At 42.0% G+C, this 21,252-nt stretch overlaps 1 protein-coding gene across 1 annotated transcript in view; it reads left to right on the forward strand.

Moving 5' to 3' along the window:
- BAIAP3 (BAI1 associated protein 3) overlaps positions 1-21,252 on the forward strand; it is a 599,530-nt gene that overhangs the window by 308,134 nt on the left and 270,144 nt on the right. Inside the window, exon 3 of the mRNA XM_082260275.1 lies at positions 20,750-20,831. Within this exon, the coding sequence (XP_082116401.1) occupies positions 20,750-20,831 (82 nt within the window). The remainder of the gene's footprint in view (positions 1-20,749; positions 20,832-21,252) is intronic.

Here is a 21,252-nt window from a genome sequence, read left to right on the forward strand (position 1 = left end):
ACATATTCATTTATTTATTTAATTTATTAATTATCTACTACTGTATTACATTTATTTATATTTATGTGCACATCGACTTTTTATGAGTGTTGTTTAATAAGTTATTGCACCTGATATTTATACCTTATTCATTCACTTGACACCAATATTTTGATATTTGCTATATGTGCTTAATTTAAATATTTGTCACTTTATTCAAACTTATTTATTTAATTCATTTAATTGGTCGAGCGCAGCTATTATATATTATTATATAATCTCTCTATATCTCACGTGTTTATACGTTTACGCTGGGGCTCCCAATTCTTTGAATTTTGAAATTTTTAGACTTTTTTGAATTTTTTTGAATCAATCACAACATTTATCCACTTGGGTTTTCTTAGTCACAACTCTCCATTGCGCGGGTACTGTTGGTGCTTAACACCAATATTTTTCACCCCCTTAAATACCCCAGAATAAAGTTCTGGAATAAACCGGTAGGCTTTTATGCGGGAGGAAAGAGCGGGAAGGAGTTATTCTGACCTCAGGATAGAGGTGAACTACCTAATCTCCTCAGATACTGGGCTAAAAGAGCGGGAATTTTGAGCGGGAAAGATGCTACTTGACCTTTCCAGAAAAAGGTCAGCCTGACCCTTTCCTCAGAATTATAGCATCTCTCCCTATAACTAAATGAAGTGAAAACTAACCTAATATTACCCTCTTATTAAATTTACTCCTGCCACCATCCCATGAGGAAAAGGGGTGCTAAAAGCTCCCCCCCCCATTCTCTCCATTTTTATTAATTTTCTAATATGTAGTCCCAAGACTCCTATATCAGGAAGGAGACTTTTTAGTTGCAGCAGCTGCCATATATTAATGCCAAAAGCACTTGCATACAATGGACTCTACTTGTGTGCAGGCAAATATCATCTAGATGAGAATCATCTCAGAAAACAGCATGTGGCTCTTGTACTGTGCAATAACATATTGTAATAGCGATGCTGTTATTACTCCATTGCTACATGGCAGGCTTCTCCTGAGCTGGTAATAAAATTCCTCTTGACATTTTCCGACAGGCCTTTCTGACGGTCTGGTGCCGGGACCCAGTTATCAAATATGGTAATCTTTGTTACAGCACAAGTGTAGGAGATGGCTTCCAGCATGCAATGTCTTTGAAGCATTTTGACACATGTCATCCATGTTTACTTTTTGACATAAACATGACTGGATGGGTAAACACAGTAATGGGGTTGTGTTTGCAATAAATCTTCTAAGTGATTGGAAAATAACAACTGCCTACAGATTACAAGCATTGCATTTTTACAGAACTTTCATTTTTCTTTTACAAGGGACTTGATTCAAGGAGCACATTTATGAAGGTCTGATGGCTCCAGGCACACGCTCCTGCATTTTGGCCCTCATTATTCATAAAACTTTTTGACGGCAGCTCCAGAGGGCAAATATAGATCTTTGGCTAAATCTTCTTTGTTGTGTGACGATTGAGTGATGCCATGGGGAATTATTAAGAAAATCAGTGGTTTGCATCATTGAGAATGCTTAACCACTTCTGGACCGGAAGATTTCCCCCCTTAATGACCAGGCCATTTTTTGGGGTTCGGGACTGCGTTACTTTAACAGACAATTGTGCGGCCGTGCAACGCTGTAAACATATAAAATTGATGTCCATTTTTCCCACAAATAGAAATAAAAATATTTTTTTTTTTTTGGTGGTATTTGATCACCTGTGCGATTTTCATTTTTTGCGCTATAAACAAAAAAATAACAACAATTCTGAAAAAAAAAAAGAAATGTGTGTATATATATATATATATATATATATATAATTTTCATTTTCTGCCATATAACAAAAAAAATATATAAAAATCAAACTTGTCCATCATTTTAGACCAATTTGTATTCTGTTACATATTTTTGGTAAAAAAAATCCCAATAAGCGTATTTTGATTGGTTTGCGCAAAAGTTATTGCGTCTACAAACTAGGGGAAAGATTTATGTGATTTTTATTTATTTATTTATTTTTTTCTAGTAATGGCAGCAATAAGTGATTTTTACTGTGACATTGCAGCGGACAGATCAGACCCCTAGCTGACATTTTTGACACTGTTGGGGGGACCAGTGACATTACTACAGTAATCAGTGCTATAAATATGCACTGCCACTGTAAAAATTACACTGGCAGGGAAGGGATTAACCCAGGGGTGATCAAAGGGATAAGTGTGAGCCTAGGGTGTGTTTTCTAACTGTGGGGGGATGGGCTTGTGAAATCAATACAGAGACCTGTGTTCCTAAATAGGAGGAACACAGGAGCTCTGTATTGATTCCTGAGAGAACAACGGTCTGCTGTGTTTACAATAGTAGATCGCTGTTCTCTCTTCATGGGGAGCGATTGCAGGTGCCCGGGGGCAATCGCGGCCGCTGGCCCCGTGAATCGCCTTCCCTGTTGGCAAGTGGGCGTGCCCACACCCCCAGGATCGCTCCCACGGACCACCGTACAGGTTCAGCGATTTGCGGGAACCTGCCGCCTTATAACTAGTAAATATGTTATACGGCGGCTGGTCGGCAAGTTGCTAAGCTCAACTCAGCAATCAGCAAATATTTTCTAAATACAAGAGGCATGTGTATTCTTATGGAATCTTGGTGTGCTTTGTGTATTTCCTCCAGATCTGTGCAGTAATCCAGTGTGAAATTTCCCCTGTGTAGGAGCTTCTTGTAATAAGCCGGAGGCTGCTGCTCTCTTTCCTTGTGCAGTTTGGCTGGTCTGGTATCCGCCCCCCTCCTGTAGTTTTCTGCAGGCAGTCTGTAACAGGAGAATATGTTGGGTTCCACCCACAGTGCTGCTCTCTGTACACGCTATATGCAGTACAATGATGATGTCACTACAATTTTTATAAGGTAATAGCTGGGAGTGCAAAGAAATTTAGTGCTAATAAAGTTTATTTATATTCTTAGTGGCTATTGAAGAATTTAGCTGATTGGAAGTTTTATGCCCTAAGTTCAGCTCAAAGTATTTGGCGCCCGCGCTATAGATGGCTACAGCGCGGGCCTAAAATCCTGGGAGGGCATATATGTACGTCTTCCTGTTCTTGCGCTGCGCACGTGCCCCCTGTGGGCTTGGCTGATCACAGATTGGGGTAAAGGGCCAATTACAGCAGGTCCTTTACCACGTGAACAGCTGTCAGCCAATGACAGCTGATCACGGAAGTAAACAGAAGACGGTTATTGTTTTTTTTTTTTCTCACACTGTCAGAGTAAAGAAAAGAAGAAAGCGGTAACCGGCTTCTGTTAGAGGAACATCAGTACCCTTAGTGCCCACCAGTGGTACTAATCAGTGCCCTCCAGTGCTGCTAATAGGTGCCCACCAGTGCCATCTATCAGTGCAAATTAGTACTGCTAATTAGTGCCCACCAGTGCCACCTATCATGCTTATATCTTTTGTACATATGTGAGTGGCATATTCAATATTTGTAAACAGAATTATGCTATGTGACATCATTTTACCCTTACATGAGCATCACCACCTAAATGAAGACACAGGATTCCCCCTTCATCAAAAGGGATAAGTGTCGTTCTCTGGCTTTTCAAATTTTTAAGAAAGAATGCAGGCTCTTTACACAGCAGGGATGTAGAAATACAACGCTGCTACAAATTGGTCGCACATTGTGGACTGTCAGACCTTGTTATAGTGACATCTCAGGTGGTGATGCGTATCACTAATAAGATTGAAGGCTTCTTTTATACCCTATTATTCTGCCAGCACAGACGTTCTGAAATATATATATATAAATATATATATATATATATATATATATATATATATATATATATATATATAGATTGATAGATAAATACACAAACACACACGGTATATATATATATATATATATATATCTCATCCTGCAGAATATTGGTGATACTATATGATAAATACAAAACTTAAGCTGCCTGTTGTTCCCATTAATGAGCCTTTTTAAGGTACTGAATATGAACAATGAGCATCCTATGCTATTGTTGTACAGTGAAAGGATTACAAGCATAAATGTACAAAACAATGCAGCATACACAGCATTCTATGAGCTCAATGTTCAGGCATATGTACAAATGTAAACTATATATATTGGTCCGTTATTTTCATTTACAATAATGATAGGAAAAAAAATATATAAGGCAAGTGCTCTTTACTGACTCCAAAAGTGGTGATTGCCACACTGCTATACCAGTTCCTAAATTGAGAAAGTGGGAATATATTATTTTTTTTAAATTGTAAGAAATTTAGTCAAATGTAATCCCAGTCACTAAAATCTCAGAATGGTCCCGTACCTCCTCTACTGTCGTTCCCCGCCAGCGCTGTCCACTCTTTCTTCCCCTAAGGCCCCCCTTAGCAAGCCATGTTCACTTCCAAGCAGGGCTGTGTGGGTCTATACACACACACACAGCACCAGCAAGCCATGCCTTGCTCCCTCCTCACAGAAGTTTGACTGACAGCAGTGTCTTCTGCGGGACCAGAAAGAGACGACAGCGGTGCTGCAGCCAGGACCATGCTGGAACGGTTAGAGTTGTCAGGTAAGTGTTTAGGCATGGGTGTGTAGGATAAATCGTGGGGGAGTTTTTGACCTTAATGCAGAGAATGCATTAAGGTAAAAAAAAAATATTTTAACTTTAGTACACCTGAAAGACAAACACATAATGAGCTACTATGCATCGCATACTAGCTCATTATGATATACTTACCTTAGAACGAAGCCCCGAAGCACTGACCGCTCACCTCTCCCACGGGTGACATGTTCTGTCACCCTTCTTCCGGGTTCGTGGCATCCGGCCATCTGATTGGCTGGACCCGCGATTACGTCACTCGCGATTACGTCACTCGCGATTACGTCACTCGCGATTACGTCTGACGGTCGTGGCACAGGCTCTGAAGGAACGGCACCAGCGGCCGTTCCTTCAGAGCGCATGCGCCAGTGATGTCACTGGCTGCATTTAAGTTAAATATCTCCTAAACGGTACATGTTTAGGAGATATTTACAGTACCTATAGGTAAGCCTTATCATAGGCTTACCTATAGGTACAACTTGCAGAGGAGGGTTTACTTCCTCTTTAAACCTTACAAAAAAATAATACCTGGTAATCCTGCCATGAAGGGCGTTGTTGCCAGGATCTTCCCTTTATGGGGTGACAACACTGTCATGTCCTGCATTTTTACGTGTGCTTCCAGTAAGTAGCTGTGCTGGCTTACATTGCACAGAGATGATCCTGAGAAACCGATGCTGCTGGAGCGAGTGTATACCGAGAGGGAAAAAGACTGTTAGGAAAGCAGCCTACCCTTAAAGAGGTTGTAAACCAGAAAAACATTTTTTTGTTCTTTTTGCAACCTGAAAGAGAAACACATAATGAGCTAGTATGCACCGCATACTAGCTCATTATGAAATACTTACCTTAGAACGAGCCCCCGCCGTGCCGCCCGCTTACCTGTATGTCGGGCGACATGTCCAGTCGCCCGTCTTCCGGACAATCAGATCGCCGGATGCCGCGGTGACGTCACTCACGCGCACGCGCGCAGGAGTTGACGGTCACGGCACGGGTCTCTGAAGAAACGGCACCAGCGGCCATTCCTTCAGAGCGCATGCGCCAGTGACGTCACTGGCTGCATGTAAGGTAAATATCTCCTAAATGGTGCATGTTTAGGAGATATTTACAGTACCTATAGGTAAGCCTTATCATAGGCTTACCTATAGGTACAAGTTACAGAGGAGGGTTTACTTCCTCTTTAAATTTGTCCAGGCACTAAACGTGAGTTTTACCCTGTACAGCATTCCATTTCGCCCAGGGCAGAGATGGTAAACACCCCCCCCCCCCCCCCCCACGGTCAGACTAATAGTGGTGTAAGGTCTGTAATGTTTGTGACATGCACTGAAATAGTACTTAGTGTTTCACTGTTACACTGCATGCAGCAACCTGAAGAGTTTAAAATTGGTGCAAACATATGGGGTACTGGTTGGTGGTGTCACTGGAAGGAAAAATGTCCCAGCAGTGGTGGTGTCACTGGGGAAAATTGTCCCTGCGTCTGTAGTGTCACTAGAAGGAAAAAATGTTCCAGTGTTGACGATATCACTGGGAGGAAATGATGCTGCTACAGTATGTTGTTGGTGTCAATCTGAGGAGCACCAATTGGCCTCTATGTCAGTGGGATGAGGGAGGGGAGATGGACTCTAAATGGGGCATGGACCTAAAGAGCTCCAAAGGGGCTCTGAGGGAGGAGGGGGGGGGGGGTAAAAGGTCTCTAAGGGCTCATTCAAACATGGGGCTATCATTCCTGGTGTTTGACAGGTGGTGAGGAGGCCATAAGTTGCTACCACCTGTTTTATCCCAAAAAATACTGACCTACTGTGCCTATGTGTGCTGTACATTCCATTTCAATTTTGCCATGTGTACAGCCCTGACTGACAGCATCTCCTTGTTCAGGTGGGCTTTGGGGCAATAAAACTGCAGCTCAACTGCCAATTTTGACCTCCCTCTCACCTGTGTGAATGAGCCCTATGGCCTTGCTTTCACCTTTGCTGGGGGGGGGGGGGGGAGGTTAAGCTGCAGTTTTTCTGTCTCTACTCCTTCAAAGGCACCCATATGGGGGAATGCACATGATGCAGCTGTGATGCTATGCACCCCAAAATGTTTTGCTCAATAGGCTACGCTACAGGCAAGAAAATAAGTCCATGACCCTTTTCTAAAAATGTGTCACACCACACCGCACAGTGCTGCGGCACCATGTGGTTTGGTGTGTGGGGAATGTGTGCGTTAGCAGATGTATACGGGTGCCCTTAACAATCAATGGCACTGCTGGGTATCTACTAAAGAACAGTGCGCTTCTGTGTTTGTCAGGAAAGCCACAATTGCGTGCACAGTCCTGACATACAAGCAGGTTCACATGGGTGCCCTGTGGTTTGGCTGCAGTGCAATTGTATGTGCAGTTTACCTGCAGTTTTAGGTGCTCTCAATGAATTCTCATGGACTGTGCATTTTCTAAACGTGCATTAAAGATGCAGCATGCAAGACTGTGATTTACTTTCATGAAAACACGCTGTCTAATAGGTTTTAATGGAAGCGCACCTACAGTTGCGGGTAAACTGCACATGCAATTGCGCTGCTGCCAAACCACCGCGCATCTGTGTGAACCCACAATTAGGGATAAGAAAATAGTATCCCTAATCGTGGGGAGGTTGGGGTGCTAAGTGTATGTGCTAATGAAGAGCAAAGTGACGGAGTGCAGAGAATGTAGAGCGAAAAGTAAACTGGGATGGAAAGGGTGCAAGATGGGTGTGTGGAATACTGAGCTGAGACCAGAGGCTGCAGGATATGTGTAGGGAAAATGTATGAAGGGGACAGCAGATAAGAGAAGAAGGGAAGGAGAAGCAAGGAGAATGGGTGGTGACTTACTATGTGACTGTGCAGAAAAGGTGTAGGTGAGATCAGCCGGACAATTGAGAGTAACAAGGGAGAAAGTGAGGTGTCCTGGGAAGGAGAGCAAGGCGAGGGCAGAAGTGCGGGAGGAGAGAGTGATTAGTAGCTGCAGTACATAGATAAGGCAGGCTTGGATGAATGGAGGAGTCGGGGAATCAGAAGAGATGTGGTGAATATAAGGCACAGTCACTCCTGTCAGTGAGGCAGGAGCAGCGAGTCAGTGACCGATGCTCCCAGTGCGCCCCCCCCCCCTCACCACAAATTAAAATGCCTCCCAGGGCAAGTGTCCCTCCTGCCCATCCCTTGTACCGGCCCTGCAGCATTCTGCCCTGTCCAGCCACAGCATGCCAGCCTGCCATAGACTTTGACAGGCTGCAGGCAGCGAGGCTGAGCACTGCATCCTTTTTGCTAAAAGACCACGATGACACTAACAAAAGCTAGATGCGCCATGTGAAATTACCCAAAAACCATCATTCAAGTTCCAAGGCTTTCCTGGAAAATGAAAATATAAAAGCCTAAGTCTGATTAGCAGCACTGGAGAAACAAGCGATTAAATTTCTCATACACATTAGTCTGGTTGTACAATTTCCTTTAGATTTACCAAAACTATAACCTGAATCGCTAAAAAATGAACATATAGTTAGGGTAGGCCATTGCCCCATATTTGTCGGTAAATGTAAAACTGGTTGTACATAGGGCTCTAGAGGGGGTATTTCTATGTTATAGGAGTCTCTGCTCACTCCATCTCAGAAACATTCATACATGCTGTCCTGGGAGAGGGACTTTGACTGTGCTGAGGACCTGGAGTCTTGGTGTTCCAGACTTCAAATTTCCTACAAAGGCACCCTGAACGTTTCTTTGATAGAAGCAAGTCTAAAAGTACTGACCAGATGGTATCTAGTCCCTGTGCGCCTGGCCAGGATGTATAACACAGCCACCGCAGAATGCTTCAAAGGCTGTAATCTGCAAGGTTTCAGGCTATACATTTGGTGGGAGTGTCCCAAAATCAAGACCCTCTGGAATAAGGTGTTTTACGGTGCTCCGGAAAAAATAACGGGGCTCTCTATTGATCAACAGCCCAACCTAGCTTTACTTATCGACTTACCTCTGGGATAGCCACAGCCACAGAAACGTCCAATTTTCTTTATTCTGCTAACAGCTAAGATTATTATAGCAGGAGCATGGAAGACACCCTCAGTATAGTTTAGACGATTGAAACATAAAATCTCTTGGATCATGGTACATGAAAAGATTGCAGGGATTATTAATGATCAAAGTAAGCTGTTTGACCAGAACTGGGAGCCTTGGGCGATCTATATACATGTACCCTTGTCCATGACTCTCAGGGTGGTACAAACGCTGGCCTCATCTCCTATTACACCGACCTCCTCTCCAACCTATGTCTCCTTATGTCTTCTGGATTCTTAGTTCTTCTGATTTTCATTTTCCTTCCTTTTTCTTTCTCTTCTATTCTTGTTGTCCCCTTGTTGTCTCCTTTCCATACTCATTATATTGTCTTTGTTGATGTGATATTAACAGTGACCAATGGTATTCTGCACCGATCAGCACATGATGTGCTGAAACTGGAAGGAGTCCAAAGAAGGGCAACTAAACTAATGAGGGGATTGGAGGACCTTAATTATGAGGAGCGATTACAAGCACTTAATTTATTCTCCTTGGAGAGGAGACGCCTGAGATGGCACATGATAGCGATTTACAAATACCTCAATGGCGATCCTAGCATAGGTAGAAAACTATTTAGTCCCAAGGAGTGCAAGAAGACACGTGGCCACACAATGAGATTAGAGGAGAGGCGGTTTAACCTTAAGCTGCGTAAGGGGTTCTTAACTGTAAGGACGGTGAGAATGTGGAACTCTCTTCCACTGTTGGTGGTAGCTGCGGGGAGTATGGCTACTCTTAAAAGACTCTTGGACGTGCAGCTCACAGATCACAACATTCAGGGTTATGGGAAATGAGCAGGCCACTGACACACACACACACACACACACCTGTACAGGTTGAACTGGATGGACTGATGTCTTTATTCAACTGCTATGTAACTATCAGGAGTACCTTTATGAATGACTTGTTATGTAGCACATTCTGTAGCAGTACCGAGAACCGCAATCTGCGCTCCCATGCACTTTTGGGTTCCAGATAATGGTTCTTGTTTTTCAATGTAGGTCTTTTATCGTATGTATATATGTATGATATGTATGATATATATGTTATGATATATAATATATGATATATATTATATATATATGAATGTATTATATATATTAGGGATGCACCGAAATGAAAATTCTGGGCCGAAACCAAAACCTAAAATGCAGGATGCCCTTGCCCGAAAACCGAAACCGAAAATGACTTTTTTCCCCCAAATAATTTTAAAGTAGATAGAACAGGGGCATACACCAAAAACAGGCAGGCGTACACCTGTAGCTGCCACCCTGTCGCAGTATAGTGGTTAATTTAATTACCAATGGTATTTGTATTATGCAGCATGAGGGGGTAATGTTAGGGATGCACCGAAATGAAAATTCTGGGCCGAAACCGAAAATGCAGGATGCCCTTGGCCGAAAACCGAAACCCGAAAATGACTTTTTTCCCCCAAATAATTTTAAAATAGATAGAACAGGGGCATACACCAAAAACAGGCAGCGACGTATACCTGTAGCTGCCACCCTGTCGCAGTATAGTGGTTAATTTAATTACCAATGGTATTTGTATTATGCAGCATGAGGGGGTTAATGTATTGCCACTGCTGATCACTGATGAATTAGTGACTGACCAGTGGCAGTTAATTAACCCCTTTGTGCTGAATTAATGCAACCAGTATCAGTGTTAATTAACACTGGTTGCACTGATACTGGTTGCACTAATGCAGCACAAAGGGGTTAATTAACTGCCACTGGTCAGTCACTAATTCATCAGTGACCAGCAGTGGCAATACATTAACCCCCTCATGCTGCATAATACTAATACCATTGGTAAGCTCGCCTCAGCGTCCCTCCCCCCCCTGCCTCCGCTTCCCCCCCTCCCTCAGCGTCCCCCCCCCCGCCTCAGCGTCCCTCCCCCCCTGCCTCAGCATCCCTCCCCCCCTGCCTCAGCGTCCCTCACAATCCCAATGCAATCTCCTTACTCTCTGCTCCAGTCCTCTTGTGTCCTTACTTTCAAAAGACCCGCCTCTGGCCGGCGGCCTGCCTCCCGGTGATGTCACTACTACTACGATCTGTGCATGAATGAACGAACACACCGGGAGGGCGGGCGAGCGGCCGCTAATAGCTATAACTATGTGAGCGCTTTACTTTCCTGTCAGCGGAGAAACATGCCTGACAGGGAAGTGAAGCACTCACATAGTTACAGCTATTAGCGGCTACTCGCCCGCCCGCCCGGTGAGTTAATTCATTCATGCACAGATCGCAGTAGTAGTGACATCACCGGGAGGCGGGCCGCCGGGCAGAGGCGGGTTTTTTGAAACCTGTGCTGCGCCCGCGGCGGCCATCTTTAGTATCGTCATATTTAACCCATTTTCGGCCGAAATGGAATAAGCCCATTTTCAGCCGAAAATTTTGGTGCATCACTAATATATATATATATATATATATATATATACATATATATATATTATATATATATATAGATAGATATATATAGATATAGATATATATAGGTATATATATATATATATATATATATAAATATATGATATACAGTATCTCACAAAAGTGAGTACGCCCCTAACGTATCAGCACACAGCCATTAATGTCTAAACCGCTGGCATCAAAAGTGAGTACACCCCTAAGTTAAAATGTCCAAATTGGGCCCAAAGGGTCAATATTTTGTGTGGCCACCATTCTTTTCCAACACTGCCTTTTTTTTTATACCACATTTGAATAAAATCAGTGGTATTTACTATCAGACTACTAACCAAAGATATATCTGTGTAATTATTGCAGAATCTGTGACTACCACCCTTGACAAAGGCTCAATCGCGAGCCAAAACGCGTTGGGACATAAACGCAGGAGAAACTCTCTGATTTGATAGAGAATTATCCTAAAATAGTCACAATTTTCACACTTGTCACCCTCTTCTGAACTAAACCACACTTCTTCACTAGGGGTCTATAACCCCTCACAATATCTGATATACCATGTATCTCTTTACAAAAAGACAGTAAACACATGTCTTATTTTTCCGCTTTGTATCTATATTATTACTATTATTACTTATTACTTTGCCCTTAAAGTCCCCACCCACATGGCATGAGGTACCAACCCCAAGTACAATTTCATTAGGGACGGTGGCAAAACCCATACTCCTGATAGGTAGACAGTGATCAAAAAACCTCCAAAAACTTCCAACACTGCCTTAACCCTCTTGGGCATGGAGTTCACCAGAGCTTTATAAGTTGCCACTGGAGTCCTCCTCCACTCCTCCATGGTGACATCATGGAGCTGGTGGATGTTAGAGACCTTGCGCTCCTCCACCTTCCATTTGAGGATGCCCCACAGATGCTCAATAGGGTTTAGGTCTTAAAACATGCTTGGCCAGTCCATCACCTTTACTCTCAGCTTCTTTAGCAAGGCAGTGGTCATCTTGGAGGTGTGTTTGGGGTCGTTATGTTGGAATACTGCCCTGCAGCCCAGAATCCGAAGGGAGGGGATCATGCTCTGCTTCTGTATGTCACAGACAGTACATGTTGGCATTCATGGTTCCCTCAATGAACTGTAGCTCCCCACTTCCACAGCACTCATGCAGCCCCTGACCATGACACTCCCACCACCATGCTTGACTGTAGGCAAGACACACTTGTACTCCTCACCTGGTTGCTGCCACCCACACTTGACATCATCTGAACCAAATAAGTTTATCTTGGTCTCATCAGACCACAGGACATGGTTCCAGTAATCCATGTCCTTAGTCTGCTTGTCTTCAGCAAACTGTTTGCGGGCTTTCTTGTGCATCATCTTAAGAAGAGGCTTCCTGGGACGACAGCCATGCAGACCAATTTGATGCAGTGTGCGGAGTATGATCTGGGCACTGACAGGCTGACCCCCCACCTCTTCAGCCTCTGTAGCAATGCTGGCAGCACTCATATGTCTATTTCCCAAAGACAACCTCTGGATTGCACATGCACTCAACTTCTTTGGTCGACCATGGCAAGGCCTGTTCTGAGTGGAACCTGTCCTTTTAAACCGCTGTATGGTCTTGGCTACTGTGCTGCAGTTCAGTTACAGGGTCTTGGCAATCTTCTTACAGCCTAGGCCATCTTTATGTAGAGCAACAATTCTTTTTTTCAGATCCTCCGAGAGTTCTTTGATATGATGTGCCATGTTGAACTTCCAGTGACCAGTATGAGAGAGTGAGAGTGATAACAGCAAATTTAACACACCTGCTCCCCATTCACACTTGAGACCTTGTAACACTAACTAGTCACATGACACTGGGGAGGGAAAATGGCTAATTGGGCCCAGTTGGGACATTTTGACTTAGGGGTGTACTCACTTTTATTGCCAGCGGTTTAGATATTAATGGCTATGTGTTGAGTTATTTTGAGGGGACAGCAAATTTACACTGTTATACAAGCTGTACACTCACTACTTTACATTGTAGCAAAGTGTCATTTCTTCAGTATTGTCACATGAAAAGATATAATAAAATATTTACAAAAATGTGAGGGGTGTACTCACTTTTGTGAGATACTGTATATGTTATGATATGTATGATATATATGTAGATATGTATGTGTATTAAATTGTACTACGTATGTTGCTCTTGACAATGTGATATCGTTGCCATGTGGCTGTTTTTTCTATGCTGACACGAATAAAAAAATTATTTTGAATGTAAAATGATTGTACATAAATTGTGCAACCAGACCATAACATGATTGGCCATCTTCAGTACTAACATTTTAGCACATGAGGTTAATTCTATAATGAGCATGTTTCAGCGGTGACAAGTCAGGAAGTCATTCTGTCTAAACGTTTGCCATTATGTTACTGTTATAATCCACTGTTCCCAATAAGAATGAACGAAAAATAGTCTTGAAACGATTTCCAATTATTTCCACTAGGCAGCATGCTTTTGATATTTGAAAATGTTCGATAAGATTAGTGTTTAAGAACAAATTAACAATTTGAACATTAAGTGCCTACATGCTGGGAAGCCATCATTCCTGAACCCCTGTAGAAAACAATATTGATTAGCTAACAAAAGTGCTTTGTATACTGTTTGATAATTATGCACAGGCAACTATTTATTGTGAAAGCCATTGAGAAACGTGCTGCCTACTGAGACAATAGAAAAATCAACCTGTATGGTGTCAAACAGGAATAATACCCATTTTTTTACACATTCAGTTTGAAACATTAACTTTGTGGAAAGGCAATTATAATGCAAATGTATGCCGTCTAAAGAACTAATAAATTAACTAAAATATACCCTGGGTACTAATAAGTCTGTTGGCATAGCAGTTCTGAACGATAAGAAGAATGGGGGCTATTTCTGTCAAAAATGATATATGTTATTTTGTTATTAGGCTCGGTTCACATTGGTGCGATGCGGGAAACCCTGCGAATCCACTGCAGGTTCCCGCATCGCACCCGACTCGCAGGCAGTTCACACTGCCATATGCGAAACCGCTGGAAGCGTCAATACGAAGTTAATGACATCCCCAGATCGGTTTGCATATGGCAGTGCGATTTGTAAATTCGGACAGGAATCGGATCTAAAGGGTGTTCACACCGATTCTGGTGCAGACCAAAAAAAGTGTTCTGCACGAGTTTGGTCTGAATGCGATGCAAATCCAGCCAAACAATTTGTATGGCTGAATTGGCATCGCATGTGATTTGCACAGCAGTGCGGTGCGAATCACATGTAGTGTTTGACATCGCTACAGTGTGAACCGGCCCTTTGTGTTTCCTGGACTGATTTGGAAAGTGCCAATAAAGGCTGAAGGACAGTTTGAGTGTGATCACATAGCATATCAACATGTGGGCCTGTTTTAAAAAATGAAGAAGTTAACAGAATCTAAAATTAGAAGTGCACACTGTCTGTGTTCAGCGCTATGCACCCACACCTACATGGCTATCAAATTGGAAGAAGCGGCTGTGTCCCTGCAGCGCTGCATCCCAATTGATGTGAATGGGACTGCCTGCATGGTGATCATAGCTCCTAACTGTCCCTGATTTTGAGGGACTGTCCCTGATTTGGAACAAAGTCCCTCTTTCCTCCTCATTTGTCCCTCATTTTGGTCTGAACTTTATAGTTATATATAAAATGCACTTTTTATCTTTCAAAAAGTGTTTCCCAGTGCTAAACCTTTCATCTAATTTCTAAATTGCTGCATTTGTAAATTTAAACAGCCAGTATAAAGGAATAGTAGTGGTAAAAAAAGCACTTGTGGATTTAACTTTTTTTTTTTTGTTAATTATCCTGTAAGGGTGTGGCAGGGTGTGTGTCCTATACCTACATACTGTACTTTTGCTAATAGGTGTCCCTCTTTTCCATCTCAAAAATGTTGGGAGGTATGATGGTGATGCAGGTAACACCTGCCTATCCCAGTGCTGGCAAGCATGTGCCCCGCACAGATGTTCGCTGTAGTACACCCAAGTAAACAAGGCCTTAGGGTCCATTTAAAGCCTAACTTTTGAAGGTAAAGTTGTACTAAACATACACTGTGTTATTTACATTGTCCCTCTATTTCTGTATATGGATGATGGCACTGTAATTATTTCAATTAACAAAAACATCTAAGTACCTTTTTCTTAATCCATAAACAGCTGTCACATGACCCAGCTATTTCCCAGCCTGTCTGCAGGGAAAGAGTGGCAGGAGGAGCTTCTAGTCCTCTGCCGCTGGTTACATGTTAAACGCAATACATATATATAGTTGGAATTAAATCTTTATTCTTTTGTGGAAATGACATGGCGTGGGAGTATTTCTGTAAGTCGCAGGCTGTGTCACGCCTCTACAGCCTGTGTCTTAGAATAAGAGGGAGGTGAAGCCACCATTAATCCACATGTTATATCCTGACCTAATTGTGTTTAGCTGGTTAGTGAGCATGGAGGAGGGAGGGAGTGGGCTGTCATTTACCACTGTGTATACGCCCACATGTGTGATACTCAGAGTTGTATAAAGTACTCAAAACCCATGCTTGAGTAAAAGTACAAGTGCTCGATCAAAAAGTGACTTGAGTAGAAGTGGAAGTGCTCGATCAAAAAGTGACTTGAGTAGAAGTACTAAAGTATTCAACATTTTTTGTACTTAAGTATTACAAGTAGTTTTCTAAAAAAAATTTGCTACTCAAGGAAAGTAAAAGTACTGTGTTATGTAGTTATTAAAGAAATAAGTCAAAGGTTTGAACATCATATTGTCTTTTATTATTTCAAATGCAGCTTTTATTTATACATACAGTAGCATTAATTTTCGTATGCGCTGATAATACACATGTTTTGAGCTTCATGAAACCTGCCATCTACTGTTCTGGCAGTGGTAATTTTTATAATAGTAACGAGTAACTATGCAGCACAAAAAAAAAATATCGGAGTAGAAGTATTGAAATCATCGAAAAAATGTAGTGAAGTAAAAGTGGAAGTAGGAGAAAAAAATTCTACTCTAGGAAAGTACAGATACCGCCTTTCGGTACTTAAGAACAGTAGTGAAGTAGTTCTACTTAGTTACTATACATCTCTGGTGACACTATAGTCACATGGGCTGCTCAGATGTGATAGGGAGGAAATGCTCAGCATAGAAACTCTTTGAAAACTGAGCATGTGCAGAGCTGCCACCACAGCTGCAAAATCCTTAGCTGGATCGGGGACATGAACAGAAGGGGGAGATAGAGAACAGCAGGATCAACCAGGATTTTTGCAGAATACAGAAAATAAATTTCATAGTGACTGAGTGAGCATTAACAGCATGTAATACACCATTTATTGATAGTTTTTTTAATGATTTGGATTTAGTGACACTTTAATATACATTTGTAGGGGAAAATTTAATTATCCAACAAAAAAACAGCTCAGACTGCAACATTCGCTTTTAATTAGGATCTGCTCCCACCTCACTCTCTTTTGCCCCTAGATGTCTTCAGTCTTCTGGGTTGAATGATGCTCAGTGCCATTCCTCAACCTCGGAGACAGAGGACATTGAGAGGACTATGAGTGCAAAGTGACATTGGCCTGCTCCCTGAGGGGTGCTGCTGTCATCACATCAGATCTGCTCTTTACAAGATTGAGGACTGCCCACAGCTGGGTGAAGATTGGGGCATCACTAGGCCATCATAAAAAAGGGTGTGTATGAAAAAAAAAAAAAATAAATAAGAGGGATTGGGTGGGGGGGGGGTGGATTTGGGGAATGGGAGGGCTGAGCCCTAAGTTTATGTTGGAGTCAATGTACATCAAGTAAGGCAGACCTTCACACTACATAGCTGTTGCTAATTTAGATTATACAATCGGATTGTAACATGTGTAGTTTTAATAACTCTACTACCACCCATGCACTTATTTGAACTATCCTTGAAAAGTTTACTCTTAATGTTGTACCAGCTGATTTGATTTCCTTTCATTCTTCTGGGAACAAAAAGTAGCACAAGTGCAATATGGACATAGAAAGTGAGGGATGGATTGGATGCTTAAATGGATTGTATGGATTACATAGATAGGTGAATGGATGGATGGATTCACTAATGGATGGATGGATGAGAGTGGGTAAAATTAAAGGATAGACAGATATAGCTATAGATGGCCAGATCTTGTTAACCACTGCCCATCTTACTTCCAACTTTTAATACTTTTACATCATGCATTTGCACTCTTTGAAATGAATGATATTTTACAAATGAGAAAAGGGAATACAGTATGGTACATTAGTTGAAAGATATTTTCTAACATTTTGAAAATCCTATCCTTTTGGCCAAGGATGAGCTTAGGTTAGTTTATCTGTTAGTCATAAATGATGCTTTTGTTGCAAACAATGCTTGAATCAGTGACATTGTACTTTGTCAGATTAGGACTAGAAGGCTTTGAGCCGTTCTGCAAAAATGACTGTGAGTGCTTACCTTTGTATTGAATGTTGCCTTACCAGTGTTCTACTAATTAGTTTGGTCTTTTCTGAATCATGCTCCTGGTGTTCAAATAAGTGAGAACCTAAAGTTTTACTAAACCCAGAACCTGCATTCACTATATCTGGTCTCTCACAGTACACAAAACATGGAAATGCAATTATTTTAGTAAATATAAACTGCTAAATACCTTTTCTCATCAGCAGTATATAGCAGTCTTGTGACTTCTATTAGATCTGGTAAAGCTTGTAGGAGGCATTTTAATTCTACTCCAACTGTCCTCTGAGGCTGCGGGACCCCTGACCTTCTGTCTGGTAGTTCTGATTGGCCCTGTGCTGATCACATGCACCCTCCCAAGAAAAGAAAAACTCTCTAGCCACACACACCATACTGAGCATGTGCAGAGTGACTTCAAAGGCTCTGTACTATCAGGAGTTGGGTTTGGGGACTGTGGAAGAAGGGGAGGATCAGAGAAGATGAGTTTAAACAGCCTCTTGACACAATGCGAAGGGTTAACCCAGTTCCACAGTGAGTATAACAAGCTATCTATCTGTGATGGACCCAGTACTCAAGAAAAGTATGTCCGCCGTGTAAGCTTCCCTTGCCTGGTACCATCACAATTCAAGATCCCTTAGCCAACCTAGTCACTTGTTGAGACATCAGTGTAGGGTAGTAAGAAGCATAACAAAAACAGGCACAAAGAGATATACACTCAGGGGACAATACCCTGCCCCCTTTTTTGCATAATGACACAGGGCGGAGTAAATTACATTCAGTAACATGACACACATGTATCTTCAACTTTCCAACAGTAGACAGTCTTTAGGAAGGGCTACTGGAGAAATCCCCCCTCCCCTCTAGCAGCTAATACACAAATACACATAGACATATACATCCCATAGAAGGTTGATCCCAAGGCAGACATTAACAATAGAACAATGGGATACAGGCACTTAACAATAACAAACCCCACCCCACCTCAAACTATCTAACAATGGTCTATGAGATAAACTCCTACAAGCAGCCTGAAAAGGTTGAACCAATTTATCTTCATATATTTCTTGAGGGATATTGTTCATAAATATTATTGTTCTAAGTGAAAGAGCCCCTTCCTTCTTTTAGCTCAAACCACACATATAGAACCCAGGATAACCAGGGTAACACAAAATGCTGAGTCCGGTGTGGTTTTACAGTGAGTCTGGTTAGTGCAGATCCAACTGGGTTTATCGGTCACCCTGTGCCCCTAAAAGACACAGGGTGACTTACACATAGGAGGGGCCAGGGGAGCTTGACAAGGAGTTTCCCGACCTCTCTAAGGTAATCTGGGTTCCACAAGCCCCCCGCCCTAAGTGACTCCCATCACACTATCTATCTATCTATCTATCTATCTATCTATCTATCTATCTATCTATCTATCTATCTATCTATCTATCTATCTATCTATCTATCTATCTATCTATCTATCTATCATTAGAACCCCTGTTGGATTTTTTCTGCCATCTAGACTTTGTTAGATTCTTTTTTCCTCTCTGACCCTCTTTTTCTGTACTTCCTGTCTGATAAAAACCAGGCCTTTTTTTCTCTCAGAGAAAAGGTGCAGGAATCCCCCTTCTGAGTCATTCGCCCCCTACCCTCCTCTGAGCATCATTGCTTGTTTCTACCCCTACCCACCTCCTAGTACCACCCCTTTTAAAGAATATAGAACAAAGTATTATTTTGTATGGTATTTGCTAATGATAACAAGTAAATCAGTAAAATAGATCCTCTGCAGGAGGATAGACCCCACCCCACCAACAATAGATCCTCCAGCAGTAATAGATACCCCCAGCAACAATAGATCCCCAAGCAATAACATATGCCCCAGCAACAATAGATCCCCCAGAAATAATAGATACCCCAGCAATAATAGATACCCACAGCAACAATAGATGCTCCCAGCAGCAAAAGATCACCCAGCAATGCAAAAAAAAAAATAAAAAATACCCAGCAACACTAGACCACCCCAGCTATAATAGATCCTCCCAGCAACAATACATTTCCCCAGCAACTCTAGACCCACCCCAGCAACAATAGATCTCACACACAACATTATATCCCCCCCCCCAGTAACAATGAACCGCCCATTACAAAATCCAGCCCCAGCAACAATAAATCCAGCCCAGCAACAATAGATCCACCCCTACAACAATAGACCCCCAGCAACAATAAAAGATTTCCCAGCAGCCAGCATCAATAGACCCTCCAGCAGCCAGCAACAATGGAGCCCTCACTCAACAATTGCCCTCCCCACCACAATATACTGTACCTCTCTCTCAACAATTGACCCCCCCAACAACAAAAGACCCCCACACAAAAATAGATTTCTGCCAGCATCAATTGACCCACAAATATACCCCAGTACCTCTTGCCATTACATAAATTCAGTGCTGGAGGTGCCGGAACTGCATTCCTCCACGTTCCCGCTGAAAAAAAGCCCTGTAAACCAACGTCACGTTGGATAGAAAGGGAGTCCTAGATAGTAAAAAAAAAAAAAAAAAAAAAAAAAACAGGCAGGGGCTGTAATCCTTACTCACGCTAAATCTTTGGCTTGAAATACACCTAAACTACGGACTGGTTCACACTACCTCCATGGTTTTACCATACTACTATACAGGAAGTGCCAGTTCAGGCCAGCACTGCCTTGTGCTTTACTTTTTTGAAACTTTTTGAGGTGCGACACTTGATTCATTTATTTGCATAACAGCCCAAGCAGAGGTGCATAGAATTTTGAACAAAAATGTTGCTGCAGATGAACTGTGGTGTGGAACGGCAAAGCAGTGACTTGTTGCAGATTTCCGCAGCTCACTGGAAGTGTACATTTAAGTGTGATGAGGGGACATAGAAAACAGCTGTTTGCCCTTGCAGAGATCAGCATTTTTCTGGTGCAAAGAAATACCAATCCCTGTACAAGTTTAAACAAGCCCCAAAGTAAATATGTTTTATGTTTCAAAACAAGTTATATTTAAAAAAAAAAAAAGTACAAAAAAGCCTTCCTGTTGCCTTTCTACAGATTTGTGACTGATAATTTTAAAGACCTGTGTAAATATGAGTGCAATTTTTATGGTTAGAAAATAAATAATAAACCAATAAATAATGAAATAGATGAATACATCTGCATCATTGTCACTTTAAGCATTCCTTATGTTCAGTACAATGGCCTTGAATCTTCTGTATTTCTTTCTCAGCGAGGAGACGGGTGATTTTTTCGATAGAATGAGAAGTGTACTTCAGAAACAAGAAAGCATGCAGCGGTATTGGAGGACCGAGGTACAGTATGTTCAGCTGTTTGTGTCATTATTATTGCTCATTTCCTAAAATAGCCACATAGCACTGCTATAATGATGAAGGGAATAACTTGTGAAGATGCCTCATAGAAAGGTGCTTGCAATGAGCCCAATGCGAAACTGACACAATAGCAACACATACGGTGCCAATCAATTTACCATGACAGCAGAATCACTTTCTCTGTAGGAGCAATGCGAGGGATAGCTGTGTTTGCTGGCACATAAATATGCCTGATGGGATCTGGGGGCCCTCTCTTCTAACTCATGCCTAAATTGTTCACATCTCTCTATATTAGATGGAAGTAAGGGAGTGTGGCTTTAGAAAGTGAATTCAAATCAAGAAATCGGTGCCTTACATAGATATCTTATTTTTAAATGTATTTCTTTGCCTTTTATTGATTTAA

This window comes from Pelophylax lessonae (assembly GCF_965119305.1).
Source record: "Pelophylax lessonae genome assembly, chromosome: 6".
Taxonomy (NCBI): domain Eukaryota; kingdom Metazoa; phylum Chordata; class Amphibia; order Anura; family Ranidae; genus Pelophylax; species Pelophylax lessonae.